The sequence below is a fragment of the Sus scrofa genome, chromosome 7 (genome assembly GCF_054392235.1).
Source record: "Sus scrofa isolate SSC_HxYL_T2T_F1_AM1 chromosome 7, Sscrofa_HxYL_maternal_Yorkshire_Landrace_v2.0, whole genome shotgun sequence".
In the NCBI taxonomy this organism is placed as follows: domain Eukaryota; kingdom Metazoa; phylum Chordata; class Mammalia; order Artiodactyla; family Suidae; genus Sus; species Sus scrofa.
Window position 1 is genome coordinate 41,534,753 of NC_139389.1, and position 17,825 is coordinate 41,552,577.

Sequence of the window (17,825 nt, forward strand, 5' to 3'; positions counted from 1 at the left end):
AACGTATTTAGGCCTGTAGACGGTTCTGCCTGTAAGACAGCATCTATTTCCTTGCCTCAGTCAGAAGCAAAATGCTGGGAATAAGACACCCTGCCATCTAGTCTAGTCCGTTGTCTGTGGTGGATGCCCCTTCAGAGCATGTCACTCACACAGGCTAAGGAGTGGTGCAGTTAGACTGAGAAAGAGTTCATCTTCACGCATTTATGGAATTACTTCCCATGTCCATTCAGTGGAACTCTTAAATCAGAGGTTGTAAACTCAAATGCCCCCTGAGGTCAGGCCGGCAACAAGTTAAGTGGCCTGGGAGAAAGAACACAGTGGGGAGCTGGGAGGCAGAGGCACACTGGAGAGGGGCACCACCCCACCCTCACCTCCACCCCAAGAGGGCAGCTCTTCTCTGCTGCAGCCAGTCCCTGCCTTCCCAGAATGCAAGCCCGGTGTTGTCAGAGCTGAGTTTCCCACAAAAGATGGAAATCCAAATGTTTAAGTGAAATATCCTGGTTTTCAAGGATTGGCAACAGTTCGGTTTTTTGATACCATGAGTGACAAATTGAATAAGCATGCAGACTGGGTCCAGTCCCCCGGCCACCACTTTGCAACCTCTGACCTGGAATTAGTGCCTGAGTCTGACCGCATCTCTCAGCCCACCCTGCCTCATGGGCAGACCTGTAGTGGAGGACAGAAAGGAGACACTCACTTTGCACCTGGGTCGATATTCGTATCCTCCCTGTAAGTCCCATGGGCCTTCTTCCCCAGCCTCCCAGAAACCAGCACATCTTTTTAAACATAGTAGTTCAAAAGTTTTCAGGAATCTTGACTCTAATTAGAAATGGATCCAGACCCTCTTTGCTGCCTTAAGCAGTCGGACAGTCTTACTTTGATTAGAAGAGAAAATAAAACATGAAAAATAAATCAACCACTCAAATATACCCCAAATGGCTTTTCTTCTCCCCCTCAGGGGCTTCTGATCCTTTCTATTTTGTAATGATTTTTATTTTTCCCGTTATAGCTGGTTTACAGGGTTCTTTCAATTTTCTACTGTACAGCAAGGTGACCCAGTTACACATACATGTATATATTCTTTTTTCTCACACTATCAGGCTCCATCATAAGTGACTAGATATAGTTCCCAGTGCTATACAGCAGGATCTCATTGCTTATCTGTTCCAAAGGCAATAGTTTGCATCTATTAACTTCAATTCCCAGCCCATCCCATTCCCTCCCCCTCCCCCTCGGCAACCACAAGTCTGGTTCTCCATGTCCGTGATCCTTCTGTTTTGGAGATGAAGTGCTAACTTAATGAATGTTGGCTTCAAGAGAGCACGCCTCTATCCTCCCTAAAATGTGTGTCCACAGACAAGAGGTCTGACCTCTTAGGGAAAGCCCAGGGAAATTGCACTGCAGGAGTGGGAAGTGACAAACATCATAGAGTGTGGGGCCTGAAGGTACTTCACGAGACCATCTCTCCAGCCTCCCGCCTGTAGGGAGCATGGGTATTATCCTTATTTTATAGGAGAGGCAGCTGCAAAGCATACAAGGGACCTTATACACTAATGCAAGCATCCTCCTTTATAGACTGTTCCCGTTTCTTTCTTTTTCAGTACGTTCTTGGTTTCTTGGGATGATTTTATGTCACCTCTGAACTGCAGTTTGCTATAGGATCTTAATGCCTTCTTCTGGTCTTGGGTGGTTGGTGGGGCTGGTATGTAAATTTTGGGAAGGAGACAGACTACGGTGCAAATACATACTGAAAAAGTGGAGAGAGAAAAAAGGCATGTGGTGCCCTGTATTAGAAAGCAGTCCTGAGAAACAGCATCCCTTGGGGAAAGAGTTTTAATCTCCTGTTGCTGCGCCAGGGTGAATTTTTAATTTAGACTCCTTCTGAGTCCTACTGTAGACTATTAACCCTGCTCCCTGTCCTGTTTTGCATTCTTATTGGTTTTCCCGAATGACAGATGGGGGATGTGTGTCTTTGCAGGAAGAGAAGGAGAAGGTGCAAGCACAGAAGGAGGAAGTTCTTAGCCACATGAATGACGTGCTAGAAAACGAGCTTCAGTGTATTATTTGCTCAGAATACTTCATTGAGGTAACCGTGAGCAGTGGCTCACACTTTCTCACTCTCCCAGCCCTGAAGGGAGCCTCGTCTACACCGGCTGCTTCTGCTACAGAGAAACATTCTGAAGAGATATTTCTTTCAGGAACTTACTATAGCTCTTTGACTTCAAAGTGACCTCTAGAAATGGCCACTTCTCATTTTTTTTTTTTTTTTTTTTTTTTTTTTTTGCAGTCTTCTTTGCCTTCACTGTCTTTTTTTCTTATTTCATTTGTTCTTGTTGAGTCTCTGTTTGGTAGAATCAATATTTTGGCCTGTAATAAAGCCTTTATCTCTTTGTTGATGGGGAGAAAACAGCTTGATTTCAAAGAACCACTGAGAGCTGCCCCACCCTCTCCAGGTCAGAATGTCCCGTGTTTTCTACTTTTCTGACAACTGCGTGCTGTTGGATTTTGTGCCCAGTGTTTTGCCCCCATAGGTTTTTTTTGCCTCTAAGGAGCCACTTGATTCTGGTGGAATCCAGAATTGAATGGCATCAGAATTTTGAAGTATCAGAATAAAGCTGCTCAATAAAGCTGTTCTTTCTTTGCTCAGAATGGGCACAGTGCTGAGAGTGTCCATGCAGTGCAGGCTTTAAACAGAGGGGTAAATGTCATTGATGCAAGGTCACTGGGAATTCATTGGCCAAGTGGAGCATATTTCAGGGACTCTGAGCTCCTTATGAAAATGAAACACCTCCCCAAGGTTACCATTTGTTACACTCTTTTGTTTCTGCACAGACTTTTTTTTTTTTCACTATTTCTCATTTGTGACCCATTCATCTTAACACCACAGGTGTTAGACTCAAGTTGTTAAATAAATAAAAAAGGAGTGCTTTTCAGATTCCTTTTTGAATTTTTTTGGCCATACCCATGGCATGCAGAAGTTCTTGGGCCAGCGATCAAACCAGCGCCACAGCAGTGACAATGCCAGATCCTTAACCCCCGATGGGCCATGAAGGAACTCCAGGCAGACTCCTTTGAAAAAGAGATCTCATACACACACTGCTGCTTTTTTTCTAGTGGTCTCTAGGGAGACGCAGTGTGGTAGCCTCCTGAAAAGTCTCTCCTGGATAGACCTGGTTCTTTTGCTTTAGATCCACTTTGACTCAGATCGTCATTTCCCCCAATTTCTAGTCATTTGATTTCCTACTTTGGAGAAACTCAGTTAGTGTTGTTTTGTTGGGGCTTATGGGCTCTAATAGAGGAAGACAAGAGGGATTGGAATGGGTGCTAAGTTAGGTAATTGAGAGCATCTGTACAGCATGAAGAAGAGAGAACTTGACCTGGGTTTGATTTGCAGGTGTGCCTGACCATTTCTGCTGATCATCTCTTAAAGTCCGTGTTGGGGAGTTCCCGTCATGACTCAGTGGTTAACGAATCTGACTAGGAACCATGAGGCTTTGGGTTTGATCCCTGGTCTCACTCAGTGGGTTAAGGATCTGGTATTGCCATGAGCTGTGGTGTAGGTCGCAGACATGGCTCGGATCCCTCATTGCTGTGGCTGTGGTGTAGGCCGGCGTTACAGCTCTGATTAGACCGCTAGCCTGGGAACCTCCGTATACCATGGGTGTGGCCCTAGAAAAGACAAAAAAAAAAAAAAAAAAAAGTCAGTATTGGGAAGAGGTTTCTTTTTTTTTTTTTTTTTTGTCTTTTTAGGGCCATACCCGTGGCATATGGAGGTTCCCAGGCTAGGGGTCTGATTGCAGCTGTTGCTGCCGGCCTTCACCAGAGGCATAGCAACACAGGCTCCAAGCACTGTATGCAACCTACACCACAGCTCACAGCAATGCTGGATCCTCAACCCACTGAGCGAGGCCAGGGATCGAACCTGCAACCTCATGGTTCCTAGTCAGATTCGTTTCCAGTGCGTCACAACAGGAACTGCAAGAGGTTTCATTTTAATCATGCAGGTTTTTAGTGCTGTTTATGAGAATTGATCTCATTCTTTACTGAGAACTTCTCCTAGTTGGCTTTCTGGTCTCAACTTGGCATTTGGAAAATACGTAATTTCTGTGTTATTTTCTGCTGCTGTCCTGAAAGCCAGAATGAGATTTTTGAGCCTCAGAAAAAGTTGTTTCTTAGGAGGTATACATAAAAGGGAGTAATGCAAAGAATGGCTTATATTGGGGGAGTGAAAAGAGCCTGGGCAGAACTAGCTGATCATTGGGGTTCCTCAGAGGAGCTGCTCAGATTCAGACTTGCTTCTGCTTTCTCTCTTCTCATAGGCTTTTTTACTTAAGGCACTCTCAGTTGAACCCATTACATTTCACCCCCATTTTTAGTTCCTTTTTTCCCAGCTTAAGTTCTCTTTTCTCTTGCATCTATTAAAATTGAGTTTGTAATTCCCCATTAGGATGTACATTTGTTTTTCATGAGAGAATTAACGGTGTATTTATACCAAACACTCACAGGCTTACCAGTTGTTCTTATGTCTGGTGACATTTTTTTGCACAGTAGCTGGTACATGTTGGCAGCATGAGATACCTGAGTTTGGAACAGAATAGGCAAATCAGCCTACCTGGAAGCCAAGTCTACGAACTTAACTTTGAGAGAGAAAAATGAATCATCTAACATGAAGCTTAAAATTTCCCATTCCTAGGAATGATTCTGATACCCTTTGTAAACCCCCTGGATGAGGCTGTGATTAAATTTCCATTTGGCCTTGGGAATTCACTTCTGTCTTAGTTCAAGGATCACAACGGCCCTGGGGAAGTAACCATGACAGTTCTGATGTGTGTGTTCACCTTCCCATTCTAGGCTGTCACCTTGAACTGTGCCCATAGTTTCTGCTCCTACTGTATCAATGAGTGGATGAAGCGGAAGGTAGAATGCCCCATTTGTCGGAAGGACATCAAGTCCAAAACACACTCCCTGGTTCTGGACAATTGCATTAATAAGATGGTAGATAATCTGAGCTCAGAAGTGAAAGAACGACGAGTTGTTCTCATCAAGGAACGAAAAGGTGAGTGGGTCTGAACAAGAGGTGAGTCCCCTCAACCAAAGGCTTAGGATGATTTTTTTGGATGGAGAGGAGTCAACATAAATGATTCTTTTGTTTTGTTTTGTTTAAAGATTCTTGAGCTAAGTGAGAATTGGAAGAAATGGGGGAAAGTAAAGCAAGTTAAAGATAGTGAATGTGTAAGAGTTGAGGTAGAATAAACTATTATTTGAGCAGCAGGGAATGGTATGGCTTGGGTGTACATGTCTTGGTTGCTGGCATAAAGATGTGATTAGAAAACAGTTTGCTGTGCTGGTCACTAGATGGTGCTGTTGTTCAAGACAGTTTAGTTGCTGTCCATGTGTCATTAAAAACCTTGGGTGTATAATAAATTATAAATAGGATGTGTACGCGTAAAAGACTCACACCTTGGAGAATGCCAAGAAATGTGAGGAAAACATATTTAGATTCACAGTAAGAGTCACAGCTTGATTACACAAATTAGGCATAATATTAATCAAAAAGAAATCAGTTTAATCCTACTGTGTTAACTTTGGACATCCTAATATATTTACCAACAAGTTTCCCAGGCAGAGAGTTTGGATAAAGAGTTTAGGGAAGGAGCGGGTGAGTTTCCTCAAGTAACCATATTTGTGTAGTGACTATCTGCTCATTTAACTAAGTGAGGTCATCACATCTGGCGCCTGCACTGCTGAGGGTTGCAGAGCCACTCTGCATGAGACTTGAATGTCGCTGTGGCAGAAGAATGTGTCTCCTGGGGCAAAGCACAAGGAAGCTAGTGGATCAGAAGGATTGGTTACTGGGTGGGGAAGAGTGCCTGGAGGCAGGATGGATCTGATTATCATGTTCAGTCCCTTTAAAAACCCAGTGGGATTCCCACTGTGGCTTAGTGGTAACAAACCCAACTAGTATCCATCAGGAGCCAGGTTCGATCATCAGCCTCTCTCAGTGGGTTAAGGATCCAGTGTTGCCGTGAGCTATGGTGTAGGTCGCAGACATGGCTCAGATCCTGTGTTGCTGTGGTTGTGGTGTAGGCCGCAGCAACAGCTCCGATTAGACCCCTAGCTTGGCAGCCCTAAAAAGACAAAAATAAATAAAAGTTCACCTCCCTTCCAGGTGCTTCCCACCATCTGACTGTTGGGAACCCATGTTCGTGTGTGTGAAGTTGAAGGTTTAAAAGCCACACTGCTAAGAACAAGATCATCTGCCTACTGCATGCTTTCTCCTAGTCCTTCAGTAGATAACAGCCACTTTGAGGAGGACCAGAAATCTGATGCTGATGTGCATAGCTGTGGGATGGAACTGGCCTTCAGTTGGTCAGAGCGGAGGCAGCAAGCCTGTCCCAGGGCCAGGTGTTGAGTCTCTTATGGCCCAAGGAAGACATTCTGCCCTGGGGGAGGGTGGTGCGGCCCTCGGGTGGTTCTTTGAGACCAGAGGGTTTTCTGCTTTCTGACAAGGATGTGCCATTTGACTTTGTTCCCAGTGTTGAGCCTCCATAGGTTTTTTACCTCCCAGGAGCCACTTGATTCTGTCAGAATCCATTGCTCTTCCTCTCCGCCTCCTGTCACTCATGAGCATTTGTAGGAACACTACACTACACAGTGGGACAAAGAGAGGAAAGTGAGTATTGTCTCAGCTGTCACTGTCCATGGAGGAGGCAGAAAAGCAAGTAGGTAGTATGACAAGTTCCATAACAGGGTGCTGGAAAACTGCAGAGGAGAGGACATTCTGTTTGGTGTAGGGGTGGGAGAAAGCGTCTTGGAGAAAGTGCCATTTGAACCACGTCCTAAAGATTCCCTAGGGACACAGCATTCCAGGCAGAGGAGTCAGCACAAGCAGAGCACAGAGGCCTGGGAGGCAGCGACCTGCTTGTTCTGGCCCCTCTTGTGGCTCAGATAAGACATGGTGTCTGCATGTTGCCAGAGCAGCATAAGACCAGCCAAGATTTAGGAAGTGTCCACGGAGGTGTTGGGAATACCTTCTGTTCTTCTCTCTTCCTTTTCTGAGAGGAACCCTGGGACCTCAGATTTGAACAAGGTCAGCCTTTGAGCTGAAGTTTGCTGGGTCTGTGTTTGGGTGGGGTACCTTTATATTTTCTTTTTGTTGTCGTTGCTTTGGGGGGGGGCTTTTTTGTTATTTTTGCTTTGTTTTGTTGAAGTTTAATTGATTTACCGTATTATATTAGTTTCAGGTGTACTACATAGTGATTTGATATTTTTATGCATTACAGAATGGTCACCATAATAAGTCTAGTTACCATCTGTCACCATACAAAGTTACTATAATACTACTGACTATATTCCCTATGCTATACATTATATCCCTGTGACTTTACTTGTAAGTGACAAGTATTTTTGTACCTTCTAATCCCCTTCCCCTCTCTCACCCATTCCCCCTTCCTTCTGGCAGACGACCGGCTTGTCCTTTGTATTTATGAGTCTATTTCTGTTTTGTTATATTTATTCATTTGTTTTATTTTTTAGATTCCACATAGAAGTGAAATCATATGGTAGTTGTCTTTCACTTAGCCTAATACCCTCTAGGTCCATCCATGTTGTTGCAGATGTAAAGATATCATTCTTTTCTATGGCTGAGTAATATTCCCTTGTTTATATGTAGGACATCTTTATTCATTCGTCTGTCAATAAGCTGCTTCCATATCTTAGCTATTATCAATAATGTTGCAGTGAACATTGAAGGTGCATATATGTTTTTGAGTCAGTATTTTCATTTTCTTTGGATAAATACCCAGAAGTAGAATTGCTGGGTTGTGTGTTAGCTTTGTTTTTAATTTTCTGAGGAAACTCCATACTGTTCTCTGAGGTGGTTGTACCAGTTTACATTCCCACCAGCAGCACACAAGGGTTCCCTTTCAAAACTGCACACACTTGTATATGCTTTCTTCCCTCAGCCCACTGACTGGGTTTCTTCTAAGCATGCTAGATGGAGGCAGCCATTGGAAAGGGAAAAAAGAGCCCCATGTCCTAATTCATCTCTGACACCCCTCACACAGAGTTAATACTGCAGAGTAAGTAATATCAAGCCCCTCTCTTCTCTCCAGAGCCTAAGGAGGGGGCCTTGCTGCCTTTCTGGTACCATTAGGAGCTGACACAGTAAACCAGATCCACTGGCTGAGAGCAGTTCTGGCACCAGTCTCGAGTTTCTGCAATTATCACAGCGAGTGCAGCTTTGAGGTTTTCTCCAGAGACAGACTGAAGGTTCTGAGGCCCAATTTAGGGAAACATGTGCCAGAGCCATCAACAGCTTCGCTGGGCTGCAGTGTGGGGTTTAGAGAAAATTCTCAGTTCAAAATACCAACCTTCTTTGCCAGCTGAAAGCTGGTTTAATCCCCAGTGTATGGGAATTTTTTAAAGGACCAAATGTAGGATCTGTAAACTAGAATTGGCAAGCCCACAACTGTCGCAGTTCTGACACAGGCAGGACCACTTTCCTCGTGGGCAGGGGTTGCTCTTATCACAAGTTCAGAGAGGGGGTCCTGCTGTCAGTGGCAGCAGAACCTCTAAGCCCACCAAGCACAGCCCCACTCCAGGCGCCCTGGCTGGCTGTTGTCTTGACAGCCCATCTCGCTCAGGACTGACTGGCCACGGATCCTTTGTAAAGTCTGTGAAGCCAGATTAGCTGGAGGAGAGCGTGAGGGTGTCCTGGAGGTGATAACAGGTGTCCAGTCAGTGCTTGTCGCAGGAGTCGTTGTGGCTCTCCAGGATATTGGCGTGAGGTTTTGCTGAAGGGAAGCCCCCTTTGGACAGCTCTGCCCAGAGTCTCCCCTTGGAGCTGGTGAGGTGCTGGCACGGAGTCCTCTGTAGCCGCTCTCCCTTCCCCGTTTGTTCTGCTCTCATTAAGTGTTAGTTGCTTGACAAGAATGTTCACATTCTCACTTTAAGCTTTTGCTAGCAGTTTCTCTGGGTTGTTCTCAGAAAGAAGAAAGCAGATTATCTGGAAATAAAATCTTGTTGGTCCTTTAGAACAGTGATTATCAGTCCAGGGGCTTTTTCAAACCACTCCACAGCACCATCGATACCATAATATTTGTCAAAGAGAGTAGCCCTCAGCAAGGTTGGTAGGGGGTGGGGTGTCCACATATATGCCCTCAAATACTATGTACCACTGGTCTGTTTATTTATTGCTTTTTAGGGCTGCAGGTGCGGCATATGAAAGTTCCTAGGCTAGAGTTCGAATTGGAGCTACAGCTGCCAGCCTACACCACAGCCACAGCAACACCTGATCTAAACCACATCTGCAACCTATGCTACAGCTCATGGCAGTGCTGGATCCTTAAACCATCTGAGCGAAGCCAGGGATCGAACCCACATCCTCAGGTGCTGAGTTGTAGCGGGAACTCCTCTTTATAATTTTTTAAGGGGTTCCTGTCATGGCTCAGCAGTTAATGAACCCGACTAGTATCCATGAGGACTCTAGTTCGATCCCTGGCCTGGTTAAGGATCTGGCATTGCTGTGGCTGTGGTATAGGCTGGCGGCTACAGCTCCAATTCAACCCCTAGCCTGGGAACCTACATGTGCCGTGGGTATGGCCCTAAAAAGACCAAAAAAAAATTTTAATTTTTGAGTTAAAAATTCATCCTTTGCAAAATTTTCATGGGATTAAAAGTAGTAGACTTGGAGTTCCTGTCGTGGCGCAGTGGTTAACGAATCCAACTAGGAACCATGAGGTTGCGGGTTCGGTCCCCGCCCTTGCTCAGTGGGTTAACAATCCGGCGTTGCCGGGAGCTGTGGTGTAGGTTGCAGACGCGGCTCGGATGCTTCGTTGCTGTGGCTCTGGCGTAGGCCGGTGGCTACAGCTCCGATTGGACCCCTAGCCTGGGAACCTCCATATGCCGCGGGAGCGGCCCAAGAAATAGCAACAACGACAACAAAAAAGATAAAAGACAAAAAAAAAAAAAAAAGTAGTAGACTTGTTAATAGAGCTTTTTCTCTTATTTCTCCATCACTAACCCCACCCCCATTTTTGCCTTTCTCTTTTTCCTTTCCTTCTGTTCTTTTGTCACTTACTGTTCTTCCTTGCCATGTCCCTTGCTGGGCATTTCCCCTGTAACCCTTATTGTCATCCCAGAATGTTCAGTTGGAAATGACAAGGACAGCATAGGAACCATTCACCCAGACAGGGATGGGACGGTGATCTGAGTAGAAGTAAGCTGTGGGAGTAATTGCAGCAATGAAGTAGCAATCCAAGAAGCTCTGGAACCTCATGTTTCCTGTTGACCCTGTGGTCTTTGGGATTTTGGAAAGGTCCTTTCATCAGAAGGTAGGAAGCCTGCTCCTGGCTTTAGTTCTCTGGGGTGCAGTGTCTCCTCCCTTTGCACCAAAAGCTGCTGCCTCCCTACAGGCATCTGGAAAAGCTTTCACAGCTTAAAAGAGTGTCCTTCCTAGATGCAGTTAATGATCCTGAGTGCACCCGATGCATGGGCGGCTGAGTGCGAGGGAACCGTGCATGCCAGAGGGAGGAGACGCAAGCTGACCTTGATACCTGGCCCTGAGTCAGGGACTCTGGAGAGCCCCACCGCCCTGTCCTAAAGAGGAAGACGGTACTTGTTGGCCCAGGCTTGGCCACCAGGCTGGGGAGCGGGGCCTGGAGGGGAACATGAGCACACACCAGAGCTTCAGAAGGACAAGTGTGAGCAGTCCTTGCCATCCCTGAGAGTCCAGCAGGAGGGGCTTCAGATTATTATTTGTTCTTTTCACAGCACAGGCGTCTCCTCCCTCTGGCATGCATGGTTCCCTCGCAGTCAGCCACCCATGCATCGGGTGCACTCAGGATCATTAACTGCATCTAGGAAGGACACTCTTAGGCTGTGAAAGCTTTTCCAGGTGCCTGGAACCCAGCACTCTTCACTTGACCCTTGACCTTTACCTAGCACCTGAGCACAGATGAGAATTTGTCTTTCTTTTTTTTTTTTTTTTGTCTTTTGTCTTTTTGTTGTTGTTGCTATTTCTTGGGCCGCTCCCTCGGCATATGGAGGTTCCCAGGCTAGGGGTCGAATCGGAGTTGTAGCCACCGGCCTACGCCAGAGCCACAGCAACGCGGGATCCGAGCCGTGTCTGCAACCTACACCACAGCTCACGGCAACGCCAGATCGTTAACCCACTGAGCAAGGGCAGGGACCGAACCCGCAACCTCATGGTTCCTAGTTGGATTCGTTAACCACTGCGCCATGACGGGAACTCCAGGATTTGTCTTTCTAGCAGGAGGGCACATTCTCTGTTTTATAGGGAGAAGAATTTCGTGTGGGAGGCTGGGCAAGGAAATTTGTTTGAGGGGAGTCAAGAGAACTTCTTATGGCTTCTGTGTTCTTCTGTGAGCTGTTAGGTGAGGCTGTTAGCGGAGAGGACGGGATGCTTGCTTGGTTCTCTCAGCTCTCCAGCGCCGAGGCCCACCTGCTCAAAGGCTGCCCAGACAGGGGAGAAGATAAGCTTTTATAAGCCTTCAGTCTGCCTACCAAAGCCTTCCAGACTTTAATCTCAAGTGAGGCCTTGAGATTGCCCTTGGTGTAAGCCAAGCTCCCTGCTGCCTTGGGATCAAGGAAGAAGAAGTTGTTGAATCTTCTAGAGGCCAGTGAACAGCCCCTTCTCCCTCCTCCCATTCTAGACAGAGGGAGAACTCACACCTCTCCCTGCCTGTGCTGTGTATGTAATTCCTTCCTTCCTCTAGCCTTCCTTATTTTATTTTACTTTATTTTTTTGTCTTTTCTAGGGCCGCACACATGGCATATGGAGGTTCCCAGGCTAGGGGTCCAATCGATGCTGTAGCTGCCGGCCTATGCCACAGCCACAGCAGCGTGGGATCTGAGCTGCGTCTGCGACCTACACCACAGCTCATGGCAACGCAGGATCCTTAACCCATTGAGCGAGGCAAGGGATTGAACCTGCAACCTCATGGTTCCTAGTCAGATTCGTTAATCACTGAGCCATGACGGCAACTCCCGGCCTTCCTTATTGAAGGCCAGCTTTGTGCCAGGCACTCTTCTAGGTATGAGGAATAGAAAAAGAAAAGAAAATCTAATAAGTGATATGGGATTTGTGCTGTGGAGAAAAATAAAGGGCTTGGGAGCGATGGGGAGAGCATGGGCAGTTTTTGATGGGCAGTCAAGAAAGCCCCTGAGAAGAAGGTGCTATCTGAGTAAAGCTCAGAAGGCAGTAGCCGTGCTGCTGTCTGGGGAGTGGGTGCCCCAGGCAGAGGGAATAGGAATGGGGCGTGTGCCTGGGGTGTTGGAGGAACAGCAAGGAGGCCGGTGTGGCTGGGGTAGGGTGGGCAAGGGGGAGGGAGTAGGAGGTGCGGTCCGGAGGTTGTATATGGGCTTAGAGGCCTTTGGCAGGACTTGGGAGAAGTGAGGAGTGGGCTTTGAGCAGAGGGTGTGATTTGACAGGTGTTCTTGGCTCAGCATGGCTGCTGTGTGGGGAAGAGGCTGAGGGTGGCAGCAGGGAGGCCAGGAAAAGGAAATACAGGCTCCTTCATTTCTTTTTTTTCTCTCCAAAGCCAAGAGACTGTTCTGAAGACCGTGCTCCAAGGGCTTTTGAAAGACTGCCAGGCAGTGGGAGCTTGGGATGGTCCGAAGGATTCTCTGTGGACAGGTCTTGGGCCTCCCTGAGGCAAGCGTGGGACAGAGACCCAGTTAGGAAGTCCTCCGTCGGGCACCTCCGTGTCGGCCAGCCCTGCTGCCACCATGTCTGAAGGGCCAGTATTCACTACACCGACTGCTTCCGGGTGCTTGAGAGACTCTGCTTCACTACGGGTTGAATGGGTTATATGTTTCTGTTGTGTTTTTTAAATTTGTTGTTGTAGTTGTTGTTATTGCTTTGGTACCTCAGAAGCACCTCTGTTGACATTCGTTTGGGGCAGGTTGGGGGCACCCCCGTGGCTGCCCCTTAAGGCGAAGGCAGCCTCTATTCAAGAGGATGGTATACCTCTTCTTTGTGAAAACAAGATGTCATTTCCCGGAAATAAAATGTAAAACCTCTCAGTTGCTCAGCTGGGCTTTGGCGTATTTATCTTCCTTCCCTTCCAGCTCCCAGACAGTCTCACAAGTAAACACTGGCAGCTCATAAATTGCAACCAAGAAAGTGACTATATCAGATGATAGACTCCAGTGAATGTCAGCCTAAGAAGCCGGGCTGGAGATCATGGCCAGGGCGGAGGGCTCCGTTAAGCCCCTGACTGGTGCATCTCCCTTCGTTCCAGAGATGAGTCGCTGCTGCCTGGTTTGGGGATGGGGTGAATTCCCTTCTTTCATCTGCGGTTCTGAAATGGTTTCCAAATTTGTTTTCCCCACTGTCAGAAAATACAGGCAGTGTTTCTGAGACCTTGATGTGCCTTCTCTTCTTTTTTAAATTAAAAGTCATTTCTCTTTTGTTGCTTTCCCTTTTTAAATGAAGAAAACTAGTTTGGTGTTTGGGAAATAGAAGCTTAGGAAAACCTGCGGTATCCTCGGTTACCGGTGATGAGAATGAAGGGAAACAGAGGAAGCTGAAGAGTAGTTGTTTGAAATGGGGAGCGCTCTAGGAGGAACCTGGCCGTGCATTATGTCATTCAGTGATTTGCTTTCCCTCTCCCTTTTGACTGCCTTCCCAGAGAACCATTCTTTGTAGTTCTTTTTGTATTCTCCATGTGTTTCATGGGGATGGTAGGTTTTCCCTTTGTTTAATCCTGTGGATATTGGGATTCTGCCATCCTCGGTCTTCATTTCCATCTTTATCAACAGGATTATTGATGGAAATACTGGTGTAGTCAAGGAAGAAGTAATTTAAACAAAGGAAATAATACTTTAAAAATAGCCATTATGGGAGTTCCCGTCATGGCTCAGTGATTCACGTTTCTGAGCAGGAACCATGAGGTTTCGGGTTCGATCCCTGGCCTTGCTCAGTGGGTTACGGATCCAGCATTGCTGTGAGCTGTGGTGTGGGTCACAGATGCAGCTCGGATCCCCCGTGACTGTGGCTGTGGTGTAGGCCGGCAGCTACAGTTCCGATTAGACCCCTAGCCTGGGAACCTCTATATGCCTCGGGTGTGGTCCTAGAAAAGGCAAAAAGACAAAAAAAAAAAAAAAAAAAAAAGGCCGTTATGGGGAGTTCTATTGTGGCTCAGCAGTAATGAACCGGATTGGCATCCATGAGGACTTGGGTTTGATCCCTGGCCTCACCCAGTTGGTTAAGGACCCCATGTTGCTGTGAGCTGTGCTGTAGGTCATAGGCACAGTTTGGATCCTGTGGCTGTAGCATAGGCCAGAGCAATTAGACCCCTAGCCTAGGAACTTCCATATGTCCTGGATGTGGCCCTAAAAAGAAAAAAGAAAAAAAAAAGAGCCATTACAACCAAATCAAAAAATTCTGGAGACAGAAAATACAAAAAGAAAAAGGAAAAATTCTGGAGAAACAAAGAAGGAAAAGATTATTACCATCTTGATGCAGTAGTCTCGTCTTTCTCCCACATGTTTTGCGTATACAGTTGCATGGCATGTATAAATTTTTAGAAGAGTACAGATAATACATTTTTTTAATAGGTATTTAGTAGAGCCACATGTTTTGAAATGGGAAGGCACAAAAAGACCTAAAGTGAAAAGCCTGTCACCCCCTTTGTCTGCCAGTGACCACTTGCCTGCACAGAGGTGACAAGAGATGCCATTTCCTTGTGTTATCCTTCCAGAGATGTTCTCTGTCTGTACAGGCAACACACTTGTCGTCCTTTCTCATCTTTTCCACAAATGATAACAAACTACACTGTTTTGTCCTTGCTTTTTTCAGTTATATCTTGGTGATTGTTCCAAATCAGAATATAGGAATTTCCTCTTTGTTACAGCTGCCTGTTATCCCATTATGTGTTTGCACCATGATTTGTTTATTCCAGTTTTGGGGTGTTTTGTTTTGTTTTTTTTGTCTTTTTCCCTTTTCTAGGGCCGCTCCTGCGCCATATGGAGATTCCCAGGCTAGGGATCTAATCAGAGCTATAGATAGCCACCAGCCTACGCCAGAGCCACGGCAATGAGGGGTCCGAGCCGCATCTGCAACGTACACCATAGCTCCTGGCAACACCGGATCCTTAACCCACTGAGCAAGACCAGGGATCAAACCCGCAACCTCATGGTTCCTAGTTAGATTCGTTAACCACTGCACCATGACGGGAACTCCTCCAGTTTTTTTTTTTTAATCTTTAAAGGTGTCTTTAAACCTTTTACTCTTTCTTTTTTTCATACAGCTTTCAAACAAAGTCCTATTAAATAAATCTTAGACTATATATTTTTAACTAAAATAACAAAACAAAAATAACAGCAACCAAAAAGACATAGAACCCATAAGGTGAAATGTGAAGAAGGAAAAAAGGGAAATCTGGAAACCCACCTATTGGGAGTTCTCTATTAAAATCAAAGAGGCTCAATCTGTTTCTTTTAAAAAATATTTACAAATACAGCTTCTACCAAATGTTTTGTTAGTAATGGTCTAGTAAGTCTGGTTCCATAATAATCTGATATAACTACTTCCATTGGAAGGTCTAATAGTCTGCATTGAAATAAGGAAATCAGGCTCTCAATTCCACAAAACCCTACAGAGCAAAACTTCAATAAAACCAAGGTAGCATATCCAAGTTAAACTCAATCTGCTCCCAACCATCCAAAAAAAAAAAAAAAAAAACCAGTGCAACCAACAGACTTGGTATTAATAGCCTCTTACTTTTTTTTTTTGGCCACACCCCTGGCATGCAGAAGTTCCTGGGTCAGGGATCAAACCCAAGCTGAATCCTTAATCACCAGGCAACCAGGGAACTTAATAGCCTCTTACCTTTTAACAAGATACAGCTTGAGAAAAGCAACCTCATTTCTAATAAGATGTGTGTCATTGCCACTGAAATCCTTATAATTTATGTTGTTGGTGACTACAAATGAGCTGTGTCGCTTGTGTGGTGAACTGGTTCTTGCATAGTCAGGTGGCTATCATGTTGAGGCTCAGTGCTTCCCCTTTTTCACTCTTTAAGACAATACCGCAGGTGAACACCTGTATACGTCGTTAGAGGAAAGCTCCTCAAAGGAGACACATCTCACCTCAAAGAGCCTGAAGGTGGTTCTCAGAGAATGATCCTTCTCTCCCTTGGCTGCGGGACCCAGAGTGACTTGCAGCCTCTCCTTGCAGAACACCGCATTCCTCTCAAGTGTCAGGAGAAACCTTAAATACAGAGTTTTATTCTGAAAAAGGAGTTCCTGCTATGGCACAGGGTTAAGGATCCAGTGTTGTCTCTGTGGCAGTTCAAATTCGATCCCTGGCCTGACACAGTGGGTTAAGGATCTGGCATTGCTAAGCTGTGGTATAGGTCACAGCTGGGGCTCAGAAACGGCCAAAAATAAATAAATACATACATGCATAAATAAAACACAGAAGGAAAAGAAAAGAAAGGAATTCCCTTTTGGTGCAGTAGGTTAAGGTAAGGATCTGGCATCATGGACTGCCACAGCTCAGGTTGCTTTGGCATGGGTTTGATCCCTGGCCTGGGAATTTCCACATGCCATGGATGCAGCCAACAAACAAAACGAAATAAAAAAAAATTAACATTTGAAAGTGAGGCTAGCCAGGTTTGGATTCCAGCTCTGCCGTTTGTAACTGTGTGACCTTGGGCAAGTTCCTCAGCCTCTCTGAGCCTCAACTGCTTTATCTCTAAAATATCCTGATATGTTATTGTGAGGCCTGGATAGTTATTTCAGTTATTGCCCTGCTCATGAACATAAACTTGAATGTCTCGTTATTAAAGGACACAAACCAGAAATTAACCCAAACTTTTGCATCATTTCTCTGAGCTCCAGCATGTTGTTTCCTGGAGAGAGATCCGATATTAAACACTATCTACATTTTGCTTGCGTAGAAAGATGCATGGTAACTTTTCTGCCTTGCAGCACCATACCACTGTATAGCTGAGCACCACCACTGTGCACTCTGGCTCTAATTAAAGGCCTGTTCTCTGCAGCAGGGCTCTGAGAAACTGGGTAAAGAGGGTTTGTTTCAGCTTCTGGCTTTATTATAAGCAGATGAATGCAGTCAGCCAGCTCTGTGAAGTGCTTGGCAGTGAATGGCAGGTGTCCCACATCCATCGATTACGTTAACCTGGAAAGGGCTCACTCCCCCTCGAGGCAGGCTGCATCCCGGCAATCAGACGGTGCCAGGGGGATGGACCTTGCCCTTTGTGGGTTGGGTAGCTGGATACCTGTAATCTGTTTTTTCTGCTTGGAATCTGCTGTTTTTATTGAAAGACCTAAATCCCCTCATTATCTCCAGCCCTTCTCACTGTTTTACTCTGTGAACAACCATCCAGGCAGTCTCCACAGCTGCAGGAGTGCCTGGGGTGGGCATCTCTCTACAACTGCCTGTTTGCTTTTTGTAGCCCGAATCTGTGTAGCATCCTCTCACTTTCATATCGAAGGGTAACTCAAGGGTGCCCTGGGTGTGTTTGTCTCAACAACTCATCACCTAAACCTCTAAAAAAATTTTATAGTGAAGTCTATTTGACATAGAAATTAGGAGAAGGACCATCTAATTTGCATTGTGATCCTAACCAAAGAAGAATTTTTTTCTTTTTTTTTTAGGGCTGCACTTGCTGCATAGGGAAGTTCCCAGGCTAGGGGTCCAATCAGAGCTGTAGCTGCCGGCCTATGGTACACCACAGCCCCAGCAACTCAGGATCTGAGCCATGTCTTCGACCTCCACCACAGCTGATGGCAACACCAGATCCTTAACCCATTGAGCAAGGCCAGGGGTCAAACCT

The 17,825-nt window shown here is 45.9% G+C and overlaps 1 protein-coding gene across 11 annotated transcripts in view; it reads left to right on the plus strand.

The window, feature by feature from the left end:
* Positions 1–13,055, plus strand: part of RNF8 (ring finger protein 8) — a 37,699-nt gene extending 24,644 nt beyond the window's left edge. For 3 of the 11 annotated variants that reach the window (XR_014810023.1, XM_005665930.4, XM_021098656.2), the window contains 3 exons: positions 1,979–2,086; positions 4,852–5,056; positions 12,564–13,055. Coding sequence is in view for 2 of the 11 variants with exons in the window: in XM_005665930.4 (XP_005665987.3) it covers positions 1,979–2,086; positions 4,852–5,056; positions 12,564–12,580 (330 nt within the window). In the remaining 9 variants the exon portion in view is untranslated. Of the gene's footprint in view, positions 1–1,978; positions 3,461–3,947; positions 5,057–6,169; positions 9,703–11,218 lie in introns of all 11 variants that reach the window. The other 8 variants (XR_014810024.1, XR_014810019.1, XR_014810017.1 and 5 more) reach the window with 5 other exon arrangements.
* The last annotated feature ends 4,770 nt before the right edge of the window (positions 13,056–17,825 follow it).